Source organism: Aotus nancymaae, unplaced genomic scaffold (assembly GCF_030222135.1).
Source record: "Aotus nancymaae isolate 86718 unplaced genomic scaffold, 86718_ANA_hifiasm-v0.15.2.pri h1tg000064l_0, whole genome shotgun sequence".
NCBI classification, from domain to species: domain Eukaryota; kingdom Metazoa; phylum Chordata; class Mammalia; order Primates; family Aotidae; genus Aotus; species Aotus nancymaae.
Window position 1 is genome coordinate 1,290,538 of NW_026988478.1, and position 19,318 is coordinate 1,309,855.

The window sequence follows — 19,318 nt, forward strand, 5'->3', positions numbered from 1 at the left end:
TAGTCTTTTTCAGTCTTTCTGACTCTTCATGTAAAGGTACATTTTATGGCCTAACAATTAATAAATAAGGTTTTTGTTTTTTTTTTTTTTAAAGAAATGTGTGAGAAATCCATTGTGCCTCTTGAGTTACGAAAATCATGGTTAATTTGATGCTGTGCAGGCAGTTTGCCTTGGGAAAATTGGTATGGTGTTACATGTTTTCAAAGTTAAATCTTACTGTTTTGAAGTAATTGTGATGAAAAGCTTAGTGGTCATATTGTACTTTCATCTATGACTTTTGAGGTTTTTTAGAAATAGATTATTTATCTCTTTTACTGTCTGGTTGCCAGCCATATATTTATCAGTATCATTGGGAAAGTTACTTTAATTCCTCTCTTACACTTTAATGTTGTTAATTGGTGGTGTAGCATAATTGGTGGGTTTAGACCTGAGTTCCTCAGTCTTTTTTCTCTATTTCTTCCCTAAGGAGGCTTTTTAGATTTTTTTTTTCTAAGGTGGCCCCCACCTCCAGAAAATTTTAACTCCAGAGAGATACTGAGATACTGCAGGTCTGTTTATGTATTTTATGTGTATCTGTGTTTTATACAAGAGTAAGTTTTTCTGCCCCTTTCCTCCAAAAATCAGTGTTCCCCCTTGAGGGGCAAACTGTCTGTATTGAGAGTGCACATTTAGAAGCAGTGGATTCTCAAAATTTTGGTGTAAATACCCCAAAGGGCTTTTGTGTATGAGAGTTGTATCTTGGTGAAATTCATCTTATTAAAAATTAAAGCTGAGAAAATTGTTTAAATACTAGTTTATTTTTAAATATTTTATGAAAAGTAACCACTTTCCTCTCCCCCGTATTTTTTAATGAGAAGAGTGGCATTGTTAACGCATTTTTGCAGATTTTTTTAAAAGTCTGCCTTAATAGCAAGATTCTAGTAGTTGCTTTGGCATGCAGTCTGTTACGGTGTTGTAAAGAAAATCTGGGCTCATAAATATTTGGAAAGAGTATTTTAATAACATTTTCAGATAATAGAAGTTCTTTGATATTACACCAAAACTTGACAGTTGATGGTTTCTTAAAGTATAGTTGCAGTGTGAAATTGAAACCATACAAAACAAGCTTGTTCAATCTGTGGCCAAACATAAATTCATAAACTTTCTTAAAACATTGGTTTTTTTGTTTTTGTTTTAGCTCATTGGCTGTTGTTAGTATTAGTGTATTTTATATGTGGCCTAAGACAATTCTTCTTCCAGTGTGGTCCAGGGAAGCCAAAAGATTGGAAACCTCTGATATAAAAGTTTTTGTCCTGTTACATTAAAATTCATTGGCCTTTCTCTTTGAATGTATCTTTTGTTCATGAGTAATTTCTTACTATTTCTTATAAGCAACCAACATTGGTTACTTAGAAAATACTGATTCACTCTCTTATGATGATATTTCAAATATTGATATAGTATCAACTAATCACATTTCATTAATATCACCATGAATCTTATCAGAAACTGAGAATATTGGAAATGCTTGTCAAGGTTTTTTTTTTTCACTTGACTGTTGTCTTTGATAACAAATACTGTTAGATGTTTGAAGTGATAGGTGCACTTTGTTCATTTTCAGAATGTCTACTGAATACTCAGGTCTTAACCAGTTTATTACTCATTCTTTCAGATAAAAAACATGTTCCATGAAAAAGGCAATTCAGTCACCTCACAACTCAAACAATTGTACAGTGCTTTTTCTTTCCGTCGTCATACTTCTTTACTCAACAGGAGTGTTTCGTGCATGCTTCCCAGTTTCTCATGCAAAATGTTAACAAGATGTGTATTCAGGGTTGAGATTTAGCAAAATTAATAATTTTTGCTGTGAGAGCGTGGTGATGAAGAATATGACTACTAGTGCAGTTGGGTGCCATTGCTTTGATTTGGCTCCTTGATAAGGCTTCAGCTCTTTTTTATTTCCCACAGCTGCTTTAGCAGCATTTGTGCTCATGTCCATATGGTGAAAAAGGCAAATAACTCACTAATAGTATTCTGAAAACAATTTTGACCTCTATGGGGTACATGAACCATACTTTGAGAATCATTGACGTATTAATAAGTGATGGAGCTGGGGTTCAATCCAGGTATTGAATTGAATATACATTTCATATATCTATCTATCTATAGATATAGATATATATATCCCAACTCCATCACTTATTAGCTACATGACCTTGAACAATTACCCTGATACCAAAACCAGATAAACATAAAAGAACACTGCAGATCAGTATTCTTCACAAAATAGGCAAAAATGGGGAAAAAAACCCCAAAATATTTGACATTAGCTTTTCTATACTGTCATTTGAATGCCAGACTGTCTGGCATTGTTATTTTTTATTTTGGAGTGTGTGTGTGTGTTTGTGTGTGTGTGTGTGTGTATACACACTTTTAACAGGGCTGTAGAGGAGAGAGGGTTCTGAAGTAGCATTTATTAAAATGGAATAAGAAAGATGCTTGCCAAAATCCCAAATTGTATTCATAGGCTAAAGGTCTAAATATCCTCAACAGTTTTAGGACTTTTTTTTTTTTAAACGGCAAACGCTAAGCCTGCTGCCTTGTTTTGTAGTTCAGTCAAATGCATTATTGCTGTTGGTTTTGAAATATGTATAAATCTTCACTACCCCTCAACAGTTTTCAGATAACGTAGGGGAAGAGAAACGTAGTTGGTGACAGTAAACTGAATGCTTCCCTTGGGTGTTTACCAGTTCAAGGAAATTCAGTGGTAAAACATTTTCCTTCTTTGGTTAGTCTCTTGTTCATGATCTTTGAAAATAGACTCATCTGTAATGAGTCTGTTTACATATACACCCATTTCGGAGTAACCTTCACTTAGGAGATTGTTGTTTTTTAATAAGAAAGAGGGCCCGTTAGTACCTTCTGTCATGTTATTCATGCCAAAGAACCAGTTGCTTTTTGGGAGAAATAGCACATGGGGTTCTCCATCTGTTGTAATTGATTATTGCTTTCATGTGCTTCCCAAACAGTTTCAGTCTCAGCATCACTTGCCTGTCTGACTAATGCTTCTGTCCTGTTAGTTTTTAATATTTGTATTTTTAGTTTTAACTACTTAAAAAAATAAAAATTTCCACTAGTTAGGCAAATAATATCTTCATTTTAGAGAATTTTAAAAGTTAAGGTACAAATCACGGAAAAGCACTAGCTTCATCATCCTGGGGTATGTTCATTACTGTCCTTTTTGATGATTAATGGGTGCTCCTTTTTTCCTAATTGGCAATGTATTGTATACACATTTCATATTATGCCTTTTCATTTATATCAGTATCTCCCCCACCAAAAAGTATTCTAAAACATTTTTAATGACTGAATAACTGTTGTCATTAATATGTGTCATGCTTTAAAAAAAAACTATATACATTTTCCTAATGTTGTTTTCAGTTTATAAATGTGCTGTGAAGCATATCTCTTATATTTTATTATTTTTTTTCTGATTATACTCTGGTCATTTTGTTGAAGACCCTTAAAGGAAAATGACTGGTTCAGATAGCAATATTTGTTTCTTTACAAGGTTCTTGAAGTGAATTGCTAACTTGCTTTCCAAAAAGATTGAACCTTTTTTGCTAATGATAACATATTTTTATCATTTTATAAGCATTCAGCTCAGTTCTCCATATCTTCACCAGAACTGATACTATGTTAAATGCTTTTAAAACAGAATAAATAACACACATTAGCCCATGAACTTCCAGCAAAGGTTTAAATTCTTAGAAATTAAATAGTATAACGTACATCAAAACTTATAGTGTATATTTCTTGTTACTAGGAGAGTCCCAACTGAACTAGACTTAATGAGTTGTCCTTAACCTTCTGGGGGTATAGTCTTCAAAACAGATTTCTTTCTCTAGGAGTTCTTTATACTTTCTGAGCCTGCACAGACCTGCTTATGTAGAGTGGGTTGGAGATAAAAAAGTTCAATGTGTGTTCTTTGGTTTTTATATTTTTCTCTCCTTTAGCCCTATGTCTTGGGACAGTTACATAGAGTAGTTTGGTATATGTGGATTTTTTTCTTTATCACATAAAGCAGATTTGGATAATAAGTGATTGGAAGTTATGTGTCTGAGTTCTTTGCTAATTCTATATAAATTTCAGGTGTGCAACGGAGGAACATGGCTCAAGAAACTAATCACAGCCAAGTGCCTATGCTTTGTTCCACTGGCTGCGGATTTTATGGAAACCCTCGTACAAATGGCATGTGTTCAGTATGCTATAAAGAACATCTTCAAAGACAGAATAGTAGTAATGGTAGAATAAGCCCACCTGGTAAGTAATTCCGGTAAAACTCATCTGTATTCAAAATTTAAGTACAAGTGGATAGTTCAGTATACCCAATACCCTTTTCTGCTCTCACATTATACTTTTATTACCATATTCGTATCAGTAAAATTTCTCATTACACATTGTGATTATCAGTAGCGAGGAGTTAAGAATGAGTATTGTCACATTGAAAATACTGTAAATTCATATCATAATCTTATTGCTGTGGCTGTGGAACTCTATTACCTTATTAAAAGAGAGGGGACATCTCAAGTATATATAACTGTCTTGGAAAGTAAAATAAGGGAGTGATGAAAGAACTTTTGTTCTTTTATCTGGTGTGACTTTTACAGCTTAAGTAGTTGTTGAAGGAAAGAGTGGGTTATCGATAACTCAGTGGACTTTAGAGGAAGCTTTACTCCATTAGGAAGGAACGGTATAGTGGATTAACTCATAGTAAGGAATGTTCAACTCCAGTTCACTAGGGTTTTTTATGCCTTTTTGTGCCAAAGGATATTCTTGGAATTGAGGTGGTCTTTTGTTTCAGTAGTTGTGTAAGAAGGATCATGAGGATTCTGAGTTATAAGCTTTGCAAAAGGAAAGGGTTTAACGTATTCATTTAGGATAGTTCTCATGTGAGATAATGCCTGCATGTATAGATTTTTGTGGTTAATGAAAGTGCAGGCTATTACTTAGTTCATTTAATATTGTGTATGAGATCTTGTCTGTTTCTGTTCAAGCCAAAACCTACAACCATTTAACCAAAAGTCCAGATTTTCTTAAGGCTAAGATCAAATGAGTATAAATTGTTTTGAATTAAATCATCATCTACATTTATAACGTAATGTACCTGAGCGTAGATTTTAATTCTGAACCTGTATTCTTCATTGCTATATCATCTTATTTAAATACCTCATTTGTACTCTAGTACTTGGATGATGTTTTTGAATCAAAGAATTTGGGCTTGGATGATACTCAGTCGTAAGAAGTAGGAGTTTAGTTTATTAATTTATACAATTTGTATATGGTTTAAAATTAACATATTTTTAATTGGCAAACCATTGAAAATTTTTATCTAAAATAATGAACCAGCATATTACATATTAAAACAAAATTTCTATACTATATTCTGTGGAAAATGGATCTTGTTTTTTTTTTTTAGATAAGATCTTAGCATATAGAATCACTAATATGGAATGTGATACTGTTACAGCAACCTCTGTCAGTAGTCTGTCTGAATCTTTACCAGTTCAATGCACAGATGGCAGTGTCCCAGAAGTCCAGTCATCATTAGACTCTCCATCTTCATCTATGCAGCCAAGGTAAGATGTAGTCTCGAATTATAATGGGAATGCTAGTGAAAACTAAAGAGTACATTCTGTTTTTGATTAACTAATAAGGAAAACTAAGTAAAGCTACTTTAAGATTAACTGGCCTAAAATTTTATCTGTCTGATTATAACTAGTTAGAAAAAGCGATTTCTTGTTTTCACATTGAGGGTTTGGGGGTTATCGTTTAAGTCTTAGATTTATTTTTCAGGCGTCTTTTTCTTTCTTCTTTCTCATAATATATCCTGACCTACTCCTCAAGTCCTTTGGAAGCATGTTAAGTGAAATGTTAGGTCTTAATTCTGCAAGTATTACTACCTTGCATTTAAAAAATACAGTCTTCTCACATACTGTCTTTCTTTAATATCATGATGTAGTACTCATATTTGTTTGTATTGTAATATGTATATATATGTTTTTAAACTCTAAAGTCACATCATTTAGAAGGCTGCATACAGCAATACTTGTTTGGGTTTTATTCTGCTGTTAGGAACGAATATATTAAATTCCTACACTATGGTTTCTTTTTTCCAATTCATGATAGGAGATGTCCAGTTTTGCTATGCCAGAATATCATCGACAGCTTTGCCTTAGGGTTCTTTAGACATGTCTTTATCATGCTAGTTTTCATTTAGTGAATTCATGTGGTACTTGAAATGTGCAAAGGACATATGCACTATTGCTTTGTTTCCAAGACAGGAAGATTCTGGTCCAAATTGGTCTCTAGTTTTAAAGCTCTATGATTATGTTGAAGTTATTTTAAAAAGTATCTCTATATTATTGTCTTAATGATATACATAGATATGTTGAACTCTTACTATGTCACATTAGTTAATACTCATGTGTGGAGATCACCTTTTAAAGATGAAATATTTTGCTTTTTTAGCCCTGTATCAAATCAGTCACTTTTATCAGAGTCTGTAGCTTCTTCTCAGTTGGACAGTACATCTGTGGACAAAGCAGTACCTGAAACAGAAGATCTGCAGGGTTTGTATATGAACTATCATGTATTTTGTTATTTGAGTATTTTGGCCAGACACTATCCTAGGTGCATGTATAAAATATTGCCAGCTTAAAAATACATATTTTTCTAATGAACACAATACTTTATATCCTTAAGTATTTAATTAACATGTTGCGGAGCCATTTCACACTTACATATAATTTTATCAGCATAAACATTGCAAATTCAAAATTTATTTAGTTTGAAAAATACAGTTGAATGTGTGGCAGCATTATACCGTTCTCTTTTATTATTTTGACTGGTTCTGTCTAAATACTACTCTCTAAGAAAACTGGGACTGCTGGTTTGAGGGGAATCTGTTTCTTTCATTTTTTGACTCATTATCTGAGAGATTGTGTACGTCTTGGCTGGCAGTTGTCCCCTTCTTCCCCGTGTATGCAGTAGCCACATGTTCTTGCCCATGCTCTTCATATTTCCATTATGCAGCTCAGAGTGATCTAGGAAGACTTGAAAATTTGTATGAAGGCGTTTGTAGTAGGGAGAGAGAACAAGAGTAGGCCATTTTGGAGGCTGCTAAATAACCTCGGCTTAATTAGTTGTGTTCTATCAGTGTGTGGAAATAACGTGATAACCAAGGAAAGATCTCTGGAAAGATAAGCCTAATGAAGATCAGTGTGTCATTCTGCCTGTGGGATGATTTACCAGTGAAATTCATTGTGCCTGGTGTTAACACGATGGTAATAGATACATCTAGCAATCCTAGTTTAAGTTTGCTAAATTTTTAATTTAGACCAGGCACAGTGGCTTATGCCTATGATCCTAGCCACTTGAGAGGCTGAGAGAGGAGGATCGCTTGAGTCTGGGAGTTTGAGACTAGCCTGGACAACAAAAAATTAGCCGGGTGAGGTGGCACATACCTGTAGTCACAACTATTCAGGAAGCTGAGGTGGGAGGATTGCTTGAGCCCAGGAATTCCAGGCTGCAGTGAGCCATGATTGTGTCCCTGCTCTCCAGCCTGGGTGGGCACCAGAGCAAATCCCTCATGCCCGATCTCAAGAATTAAAATAATTAAGTTTAAATAAGCTACGTAATTCCTCTTGCTTTTATTTGATACCCACAAATATTTGACCCAGTTTGCTTGTTTGTGTAGATTTTGTATAACAAAAAAATATGTGGTCAACATAAATATTCTAGTCTATCTAGCATATTGTTATAAATTCATAAATGTTTTAAGTGAATAAGTTTTATTTTTTAGTTAAAAATTTTAAGGAAGGGCAGAAATGAGGAATATTTTTAAAGAAATAAGGAAAAGACTGGGTATGGTAGCTCATGCCTGTAATCCGAGCACTTCGGGAGGCTGAGGTGGGCGGATTGCCTGAGCTCAGGAGTTCAAGACCAGCTTGGGCAATGTGACGAAACCCCATCTCTATAAAAAATGCCAAAAATGAGCTGGGCGTGGTGGCACACACCTGTAGTCCTAGCTTCTCGGAAGGCTGAGGCATGAGAATTGCTTGAACTGGGAGGCGGAGGTTACAGTGAACCAAGACTGAATTGCTTCCTTTTGCATAATTAGAATTTGATAAGGTATTCTTTGTACTTAAAGCTCACATAAAAACTGAGGAAACAGGATTATTTCTGGGAATCATAGACTTTTAAAAATGGTACTATATCATCTTGTCTGTGAATTCATTTGGTGACTGTTTAAATTCAGGCTGTCAGCTATTAGTTTCAGGTAAGCTGAGGTTACTAATGTAACCTCATGGGTACCTGAAACTAATAGCTGACAGCCTGAATTATATACCTCATGGGTATATAATTGACATTTATTGGTCCCACTTTTGAGCTGTAGCATATAAGCTTTTAGATACCCTACTGATCCTTCACTTTAAAGACTGCATTTGCCTCAGTTAAAAAGAAACTATTCGCCTTCTTCAGGGCTTTAGGGTTAATATGGTGAAATGTCTGCAGTAGCATTTGTATGCATAGACAATAAATGTATTTTTACTCTTCTCCATTCCCAGATCCCATTTAAAGTTTGTGCCGCAGTAGTTAAACCAGTTTTGTTAAAAACTATAATCTGCTGGGCTCGGTGGCTCACGCATGTAATCCCAGCACTTTGGGAGGCCGAGGCGGGTGGATCACGAAGTCAAGAGATCGAGACCATCCCGGTCAACATGGTGAAACCCCGTCTCTACTAAAAATACAAAAAATTAGCTGGGCATGGTGACGCGTGCCTGTAATCCCAGCTACTCAGGAGACTGAGGCAGGAAAATTACCTGAACCCAGAAGGCGGAGGTTGCGGTGAGCCGAGATCGCGCCATTGCACTCCAGCCTGGGTAACAACAGCGAAACTCCGTCTCAAAAAAAAAAAAAAACTATAATCTTGTGATAGTGTTACTGCCATTAAAGCATTATCTATATGAATTTTTTTTAAATATCAGACTGTTTTGGAGAACAGGTTAGATATTACAGTTTATAGATTTCAAAACCAGTAAATACAATAGGTTCATTTCTGGTTGCAAGTTTCGCTGTTTTTGAGTCTATGTGTATAGCTAGACAGGCTTATCTGATACTGTTTAGGAGCTGGGGATAAACAGTAAATAAGACATTCAGCCAAGCCCTCTTGGAGCTTACATTCTAGGGATATTTATTCATTGAAAATAAAAGGTTTAATGTATCTATATTCTGTTTCAAAAATAATATGTTCATAGTGTATTACTAGACCTGTCTCCTGTCTAGTTTCAGCATGTAGGTGGAGTAACATGCTGTAGAATTTGTCATTAGCACATACTTAACTTGTTTGTAGTATTTTGCTTTTTGTCATCTTTTGTTGAAATATGAGATAATGTTAAAATATGAGATAACGGTGTTAACATAAGCAGGTTAGAATCAATCACAGCAAATGTCTGAGCATGTATTAGGATGTGTAGTTCACTGTGATGGGACTGGAGGTTCAAATGGGAAATGAGGCACATAAATAGGTAAGTAATTCAGTTCAACAGATGCTAATTGTTGAGTGCCTGCTATGTGGTTGGAGACACTGGGATAGGCACTGGTAATGGGGCAAATAGGACAGATGTCTGCCCTCAGAGAATTCACAGTTAAACCAGGTTAAGTCAGTGAGGGAATATTAATATGAAAAGTGCTATACATAGTAGGGTTTCCCACCCCAAGGTTGTAGGAGAGGCAGTGGAGGAAGAGCTGATTATAAAACCTTAAACAAGAAAAACAAGTTAGAGTTAGCCTGGTAAAAAGAGAGACAAGAGGGGCATAGAAAGAGTATTTTGTATGGAAAGGACAACTTGTACAATAGTGCAGAGGCAGAGAGTTTGGTATGTCCAGGGAAACTGCAAGTACTTCAATATGGCTGAATCATGGAGTGTACTGTTGAGGAGTAGTGAGAGAGGAGGCTAGAGGAAGAAGGACAAAGAAAATCATGAAGGACCTCTGGGCTTTATCTTGGGGGTTAGTTGGGAGTCATTGGGGAATTCTAAACATCAGAGCGAACACCATTAGATTTTCACTTAAGGCAGATGATTGGATGCAATGTGTGAAGCATGGATTGAAGAGGGAACTCGTGAGGTGCCCAGTATTTGGAAAAGGTGTTAAGGAAAATCAGAGTGAGAAGCTAAAGACAATTGAGACAAGGAAAAGGGTGTCTGACCTTGGTCTTGAAAAAGAAGAGGACCTAGATCAAATGGGGAAAAAGGAAACCTTTTTGAATAGATTATAAGAAGTATGTAAAATGCAATAAAATATATGTTTAAAAAAACGGCCGGGCGCGGTGGCTCAAGCCTGTAATCCCAGCACTTTGGGAGGCCGAGGCGGGTGGATCACGAGGTCAAGAGATCGAGACCATCCTGGTCAACATAGTGAAACCCCGTCTCTACTAATACAAAAAAAAATTAGCTGGGCACGGTGGCGCGTGCCTGTAATCCCAGCTACTCAGGAGGCTGAGGCAGGAGAATTGCCTGAACCTAGGAGGCGGAGGTTGCGGTGAGCCGAGATCGCGCCATTGCACTCCAGCCTGGGTATCAAGAGCGAAACTCCGTCTCAAAAAAAAAAAAAAAAAAAAAAAAAAAAAAAAAAAAAAACTGTGAGCAAAGGTACATGGCATATTTGCAGTGTAGATTAATGGAGCAGTGGATTCCTGGAAAAGGTCTAGTTAGTGATAAAACTGGAGAGGTTAAGAATTTATCCATGCAAATTCCACCATTTTAGAGCAAGATGTCACGTCTGCAAGGTCATATTATAGATTCTGACTCTGGGGACAGCGTTCAGGAGGGCCAGGATGGTTAGCAACAAGAGGGAGACATGTTAAGATATCAGAGTAGTAATTTAACCTGAATCTTGGCAGATGTGGCTTTGGTTTCCATATATAAATGCATCAATTTATTATCTTAATTACAACATTTTAAAGCTTCTTTGCTTCAATTTGCCTTATTTCTAACATTTAAGGTGCTTTTATTGAAACATTCTGGGAACTTGAAACTTAACTTTGAATTCCACAGAATCTTGGTTTCACCTTTCCCCTACTTGTTCTCTGAGAAACCTCTGTCATTCTGACCCAGCAATATTAAGAAGTATGCATATGGCACTTTTTTTGCACACTCCCTTAGAATATTCAACTAGTACTTGTTTATGTGCCTTTTATTGAGCAAATACGTAGTAATTAGAAAAATCAGAAAATACAGTGTAAACCAAAAGAAGAAAGTCTATAAAATCACTGTTAACATATCCTTACATATTCTAGATTATTTTCTACACGTGTATATACATACATTCAACAAAAAGGGGGGCCGGGCGCGGTGGCTCAAGTCTGTAATCCCAGCACTTTGGGAGGCCGAGGCGGGTGGATCACGAGGTCAAGAGATCGAGACCATCCTGGTCAACATGGTGAAACCCCGTCTCTACTAAAAATACAAAAAAAATTAGCTGGGCACGGTGGCGCATGCCTGTAATCCCAGCTACTCAAGAGGCTGAGGCAGGAGAATTGCCTGAACCCAGGAGGCGGAGGTTGCGGTGAGCCGAGATCGCGCCATTGCACTCCAGCCTGGGTAACAAGAGCGAAACTCCGTCTCAAAAAAAAAAAAAAAAAGGGGGGGTCATATTTGTAAACAACTTTGTAATTTAATAAGACTAGCTTTCTATGCTAATAAATAAATTCCTCTGTATCCTCTGAATAATAGATTAGGGAGGGTGGGATGAGGAATAGCAAAATCTTATTGAATAATTAAATTTTGCCACCTTCCTATTTTTGTCAGCTTCAGTATCAGAAACGGCACAGCAGCCATCTGAAGAGCAAACCAAGTCTCTTGAAAAACCAAAACAAAAAAAGAATCGCTGTTTCATGTGCAGGAAGAAAGTGGGACTTACTGGTAAGGACCTAGATCAAATGTTTAAAGTTAAGATGATGTGGCCAGGTGCGGTGTCTCATACCTGTTATCCTAGCACATTGGGAGGCGAAGGCGGATGGATCACAAGGTCAGACGTTCGAGACCATCTTGGCCAACATAGTGAAACCCCATCTCTCATAAAAAGACAAAAATTAGCCGGCGTGGTGATGGGCTCTTGTAGTCCCAGCTGCTCAGGAGGCTGAGGCAGGAGAATTGCTTGAACCTGGGAGGCAGAGATTGCAGTGAGCTGAGATCGTGCCACTGCACTCCAGCCCAGGTGACAGTGCGAGCCTCTGTCTCAAAAAAATTAAGATGATGTTTTATAATAATACATAGTTTACTGTTACTGACTTCAATTGAGATTGTTCCTGTTCCCTTGAGAGTTAATATTGGATATACTTCAGTTTCTGAATTTTAAGGAAATAAAAATAGCCTTGATTATATACCTACAAGTGAAATGAATAGCTTTAAAAACAATTCATTCCAGCTGAATTTAGATGTATTAGACAAGTAAGGCTAGTGTGCCAGATGCTGTGAAAGGTCAAAGATGTGACTTCTGCTTTCAAGGAGAGAATATTTTGAAGTACTTAGTTAGCTGTGTAGTCCTTCCTATTTATAAAATAGGGCTAATCGTATGTTGTTGTGTGGGTTCAGTGAGTTAAGACATGTAAGTAGTTATCCCAGTGCTGCCCCACAATAAGTAATCAATATATGTTGGCTACTGTAACATAGCTACCAGATGCAGATGGTGGTAGGAGGGAGAAAGAAATGTTCAAAAGCATTTAGCAAAGAAAGTACATTAAGTGCAGTCAGATTGCTCTGGAAATTCAGAGATAAGAGTAACTAATTTACATTTTAAAATGGTAGCTCTTAGAGGCCCAGCAAGGAAAGGTTCCTGATGGCAGAATGTTTCAGTGCATCTAGAATAGTGAGTAGGACCTATAACTGATAGAAATAGAGTCATTTCAGACAGACAGGAGAACTTGAAAAAAATGCATAGGGCATGTGCAGGGACCATGAATAGGGGAATGTGGCTGTGTAACAGGTAATGTGTGAACAAGAGTGTTGCATACTGCAAGTACTGCAATCCAACAGAAATAAAGAAGTAAGACTAAAAACATATACAGTTGACCCTTGAACAACATGGGACTGTGTGGGCCCACTTAAGAGTTTTTTCTAATGTATTGGAAAAGTTTTTGGAGACTTGCCGCAATTGGAAAAAACTCACAGATGAACTGTTTAGCCTAGAAATATATATATTTTAATTTAGAAAAGTTAGGCATGTCTTGAATGTGTAAAATATGTGTAGATACTAGTGTATTGTATCATTTATTACCACAGAATATGCACGAATCTATTATAAAAAATTTAAATTTTATCGAAACTTGTCTATACAATTGCTGATCATACATAAAGCCATTCATAGTCAAGAGAAATGTAAACAAATGTAAAGATGTAGATTAAGTGATAGTGGCATAAAAATTACTATAATGTATACTGTACTTCTCTAATAATTCCATGGCCACCTCCTGTTGCTATTGCAGTGAGTTCAGGTACTGCAGGTTTCCACTTAAAATGCTATGAGGCACTAATCACCTCTGTGTCAGCCGTTTGTCTCCGTAGTAAATTGCCTAGCACAGTAAAAGGTAATCTCTTGTGGTTCTCATGTATTTTTCATCGTGTTTAATGCAATACTATAAACTTTGAATAATACCATAAGACTCATAGAAAGTGCCACTAGTGGTACTGGAAGTACTCCCAAGAAGCAGAGAAAAGTCACAACATAACAAGAAAAAGTTGAATTGCTTGGTATGTTCCATAGATTAAAGCCTGTAGCTGCAGTTCTGCCATTTTAAGAAAAATGAACAATGTCTGCCATTTCAAGATAAATGAATTCAGTGTAAGGACTATTTTAAAAAAAAAAAAAAGAAAAGAAAATGTGTGAAGCTGTCTCTGCAGCTATGCCAGCAGGCACAAAAACCTTGTACTTTTTTATGAAATACCTTTTTATTTTGTGTTGACAATGCAGCTTTTATGTGGGTGCAGGATTGCTATAAAGAAAGGCATACCTATAGATTATAATATAATTCAAGAAAAAGTGAAGTCATTATATGACAACTTTTAGATTCTAAAGCTGGAGACTTTAATACCAACAAAAGATGGTTTGAATTTTTTTCTTGTTTTAATTGAAATGGAGTCTTGCTCTGTCACCTAGGCAGGAGTGCAGTGGCATTATCTTGGCTCAGTGCATCCTCCGCCTCCTGGGTTCAGGTGATACTCCTGCCTCAGCCTCCTGAGAAGCTGGGATTACAGGCATGTGCCACCATGCCAGGCTAATTTTTGTTTTTTTGTTTTTTTTTAAGTCGAGACATCGTTTCACCATGTTGGCCAGGCTGGTCTCAAACTCCTGACCTCAGGTGATCGGCCCACCTCAGCCTCCCAAGGTGTCGAGATTATAGGCGTGAGCCACTGTGCCTGGCCACTTTGGTAATTTTAGAAAAAGGTTTGGCTTATAAAAAGGATAACAGGAGAAACAGCTTCTGCCAACAAAGAGGAAGCAGGTAAGTTCCTAAACTACATTAAGAAAGCCATTGGAGAAAGAGTATCTGCTTGAATAAGTTTTTAATGCAGACAAAAGTACCCTATTCTGGAAAAAAAAGAAATCACAAAGACATGTATAAATAAGGAAGAAAAGTGAATACTACAACTTAAGGCAGGAAGAGAGAGTCTAATTTTACTGTTTTGTGCAAATGCAATTGGGTTTACGATCAGGACTGCCCTTATCTATAAAATTGCTAACCCCTGAGTCTTGAAGGGAAAAAGATAAACACCAGCTGCCAGTCTCTTGGTTGTACGAGAAGAACACCTAGACAAAATGAACGATTTTTCATGGTTCGTTACATTAACGCTTTGTCCCTGAAATCAGAAAGTACCTTGCCAGTAAGGGACTGCCTTTTAGTTGTTGTTTTTGAGATGGAGTTTCATTCTTGTTGCCCACGCTGGAATGCAGCGGCGCAATTTCTGTTCACTGCAACCTCCTCCTCCCAGGTTCAAGTGATTCTCCTGCCTCAGCCTCACTAGTAGCTGGGATTACAGGCGTACTCCACCATGCCCGGTAAATTTTTTATATCTTTAGTAGAGACAGGGTTTCACTGTGTTGGCCAAGCTGGTCTCAAACTCCTAATTTCAGGTGATCTGCCCACCTCGGCCTCCCAGAGTTCTGGAATTATTACGGGCCTGAGCCACAGCGCCCAGCCCAACGTTGTTTTGATATTGAACAATTCCCTGGCCACCCAGAACCTCATAAGTTCAGCACTGAAGGCATTGAAGTGATATGCTTGCCCCCAAACAAGCATCTCTAATTCAGCCTCTAGGTCAGGGGTCATAAAGACCTTTCAGGCTCATTGCATATGGTGCTCTATGGAAAATATTGTCAGTGCTATGGAAGAGAACCCCAAGAGAGAGAACATCATACCACTGAAGATACCATTATTGTTTAGACAAAGATATGAAAGCTATCAAGCCCAAAACAATACATTCCTATGGGAGAAAACTGTGCCCATGTGTTGTGCATGATCACAGGATGGAAATCATGGTAGAGATTGTGGATATGGCAAGAAAGGTGGGGGATTAAGAATTTCAAGATATGGATCTTGGAGACATTCAGGAGCGAATAGACACCAAACCAGAGGAGTTAACAGAAGATGACTTGATGGAGATGACTGCTATCAATCCAGTGCCAGACAGTGAGGAAGAAGACCTAGAAAAAGCAGTGCCAGAAAACAAATTGACGTTAGACTGTCTGACAGAAGGGATCTGAGTATTCAAGACTGCTTTTCACTTTGGCAACATGGACTCTTCGCTGATCAGACAACTAAAACTAAAGCAAATGGGGGAAGAAGGATTGGTACCATATGGAAAGATTTTTAGAGAAACAAAAAAGCAGAAAAGTCAGAAATTACATTGTATTTCCATAAAGTTAAACCAAGTATATCTGCCTCTCCAGCCTCCCCTTTTACCTTCTCCACCTCTGCTGACCCTGAGACAGCAAGACCAACTCCTCCTCTTCCTCTGCCTGAAGGCAAGGATGAAGACCTTTATGATGACCAACTTTCACTTACATATTTTCTCTTCCTTGTGATTTTCTTAGTAACATTTTCTTTTCTCTAGGTTAAGAGTACATTATATATTAATAATACATATAACATAAAAACATATAACACAAAATATATATTCGTTGACTGTTACCAGTAAAGCTTCTGGTTAATAGGCTATTAATAGCTCAAGTTTTGGGGGAGCAAAAAGTTATACTTGGATTTTTGACTTGTTAGAGGGATCTGCGTGCCTAAACCCGGCATTCTTCAAGGGTCACCTGTACTGTGGTTAGTTAGAAAGTAGTCGCAGCTATAGATGTCATTTATTGTTTACCATGTGCCAGGCATTGTGCTGAATACTTTGCATAAAAACTGGACTTACAGGGAAGAATAAGTAAGATTTTGAGCAAAGGTATGCTTTAGGTAGATTATTTCTGGTTAAGGAATGGGTTGGAGAGGAAAGAGAAAGGAAGTTAGAGTTATCACAGCTGCTTCAAGGCCAGGCACGGTGGCTCATGCCTGAAATCCCAGCACTTTGGGAGGCCAAGGTGGGAGGATTGCTTCAGACCAGGAATTTGAGACCAGCCTGGGCAACATAATGAGACCTCCTCTTTAAAAGAGAAAATTTAAAAAGATGTTTCAGATTTGCCTGTACCTTAGCACATGTCTATTTAAAGAATATAAACATGGCCCGGTGCAGTGGCTCACATCTGTATTCCCAACACTTTGGGAAGCCAAGGTGGGAGGATCACCTGAGGCCAGGAGTTTAAAACCAGCCTGGACTACATAGTGAGACTCAGTTTCTGCAAAAAAATTTTTTTAATTAGCTGGGCATGATGGCATGTGCCTGTAGTCCCAGCTACTCAGAAGCCTGAGGTGGGAGGATTGCTTGAGCTGAGGAGGTTGAGGCTGCAGTGAGCTATGATTGTGCCACTGCATACCAGCCTGGATGACAGAGTGAGACTCTGTATCCAAAAAAAAAAACAGATATTAGACATTTTTAAATATACATATTTAATATTAAAGATAAATTTTCCAAATGTCACAAACCCTCAAACTTTATGATTAGAAGACTGAAATTTAATAATTTTCATTCTGTCCAGTCTCTCAGTCTAATACAGTGTTGTTTGCTTCATTTTTCATTCATTATGATGAAGTTACAAATAGGTTTTTGAAGTCAAAACTGTGGCAAAGGAAGTTAACATCAAATATTAATGTTTAAAATACTGATTCCTATGCTCCATTTCCAACAATTGTATCATACCATAAAATTCTAATTTGGAGGAGCAGGACCAGTTTTATATAAAGACTGTCTGTACCCATTACATCTCGATTTTGGCTTTAACCCTGGGCATTTCCTTAAAATTAAGTAGCGTTTATTGTGTGTTTTACCATATGTTCAGCAATAAATTAATTCCTCACTTAATCCTTATAATATTATTCCAAAATTACAGATGCAGAAATGAGGCTAATTTGCCTTCATTAGTAAGTAGATTCACACTGAGGCGGTCGAACTCTAAATCCCATGCTCTTCACCTCTCAGCTGCAGTACAGTTCACATCTCCATTGGAGGTTAGCAGAGAAAAGCAAATATTAAAGCTGTGTTCTTTGTTAACAGTTCTTTCAGAGGTATTATTTGATCTTTCTTAAATAAATGCTACGACTGCCTTCTGACAGTAGGCTTGTTTTCACATTATAGTGTTTGGATTTGAAAAATGTTTTATGTTTTCAATCTAGCAACTGTGTTTTTTGATAAGAAGTAATTGTGGCCATATTACAGGTGAAGGAACAAATTCAGAGAAGACTTGCTCTAGTGCAAACCTACCTTTGTAGATAGGAACAAGAAATGAAGCTCTCAGATAGTGAATAAAAATGTAGTTTGTGAGACTGTGTATTTAGAATGATTCTTTAGTTTACATTGCTGCCCTAAATATATTGTGCTGTTCAGTATTAATTATTATGCCAAAGACCTTAATAGTTCATCTTTCAATCCAACTCATGTATGTACATTACTCCATTTTCAGGGTTTGAATGCCGGTGTGGAAATGTTTATTGTGGTGTCCACCGTTACTCAGATGTACACAATTGCTCTTACAATTACAAAGCTGATGCTGCTGAGAAAATCAGAAAAGAAAATCCAGTAGTTGTTGGTGAAAAGATCCAGAAGATTTGAACTCCTGCTGGAATACAAAATCCTTTGAGCATCTGCAAACTAAAAATTGACTTGAGGTTTTTTTTCCTAGTCATTGGGAATGTAGAGCAGTGTATCTTGCATAGACCTTTTAATCATGCATGTCATCAAAAGAATAGATTTTTGTTTTTGTTTTGAAAATGACTCTGAACCTTTATTTCCATTGCATTTTCTGTGGCTGAGAAGACTTAAACTTTACAAGTATTATCCTTTTAAGATCATTTTAATTTTAGTTGAGTGCAGAGGGCTTTTATAACAAACGTGCAGAAATTTTGGAGGGCTGTGATTTTTCCAGTATTAAACATGCATGCATTAATCTTGCAGTTTATTTTCTCATTGTGTATGTATATATCGCTTTTCTCTGCAGCACGATTTCTCTTTTGATAATGCCCTTTAGGGCACAACTAGTTATCGGTAACTGAATGTATCTTAATCATTATGGCTGCTTCTGTTTTTTCATTAACAAAGGTTATTCATATGTTAGCATATAGTTTCTTTGCACCCACTATTTATGTCTGAATCATTTGTCACAAGAGAATGTGTGCCGATCAGATTCTAAGTTTGTGTGTTTAAACTTTTTTTTGAGCGAGGGGAAGAAAAAGCTGTATGCATTTCATTGCTGTCTACAGGTTTCTTTCAGATTATGTTCATGGGTTTGTGTGTATACAATATGAAGAATGATCTGAAGTAATTGTGCTGTATTTATGTTTATCCACCAGTCTTTGATTAAATAAAAAGGAAACCGGAATGCTGTCTTGGATTACTTTTTCTCTTCTTTCTGGTAGTTAATTTTATTTTTTGGTCTTTTAGTTTTCTACTTTCCAAATTTTGTAAGAGAACTATCATTATTTGTCTCACATCTGCTTGTGACTAAGCTTATCATCATAATTGTAATTTTGTTTTCCTCTCGAGTTGACAACCTGAGCATATCTTTAAAGGCAAGCACTCCTCTCTGTTACTTAAATGTATTTTCTAGTCCTTGTCTGATTCTCTTTTCTGGACTCGCACACCCAATTAACATCTAATAGAAGCTGCTTTTTCTGGTAGGC

The 19,318-nt window shown here is 36.9% G+C and overlaps 1 protein-coding gene across 8 annotated transcripts in view; it reads left to right on the top strand.

Moving 5' to 3' along the window:
• ZFAND6 (zinc finger AN1-type containing 6) overlaps positions 1-19,017 on the top strand; it is a 60,023-nt gene extending 41,006 nt beyond the window's left edge. For 4 of the 8 annotated variants that reach the window (XM_012466927.2, XM_012466929.2, XM_012466926.2 and 1 more), the window contains 5 exons: positions 4,132-4,302; positions 5,510-5,618; positions 6,511-6,611; positions 11,853-11,966; positions 18,103-19,017. In XM_012466927.2, coding sequence (XP_012322350.1) covers positions 4,149-4,302; positions 5,510-5,618; positions 6,511-6,611; positions 11,853-11,966; positions 18,103-18,251 — 627 coding nt within the window. In that variant the 5' untranslated portion in view covers positions 4,132-4,148 and the 3' untranslated portion in view covers positions 18,252-19,017. Of the gene's footprint in view, positions 1-4,131; positions 4,303-5,458; positions 5,619-6,510; positions 6,612-11,852; positions 11,967-18,102 lie in introns of all 8 variants that reach the window. The other 4 variants (XM_012466923.3, XM_012466925.3, XM_012466922.3 and 1 more) reach the window with 1 other exon arrangement.
• Positions 19,018-19,318: the final 301 nt, after the last annotated feature.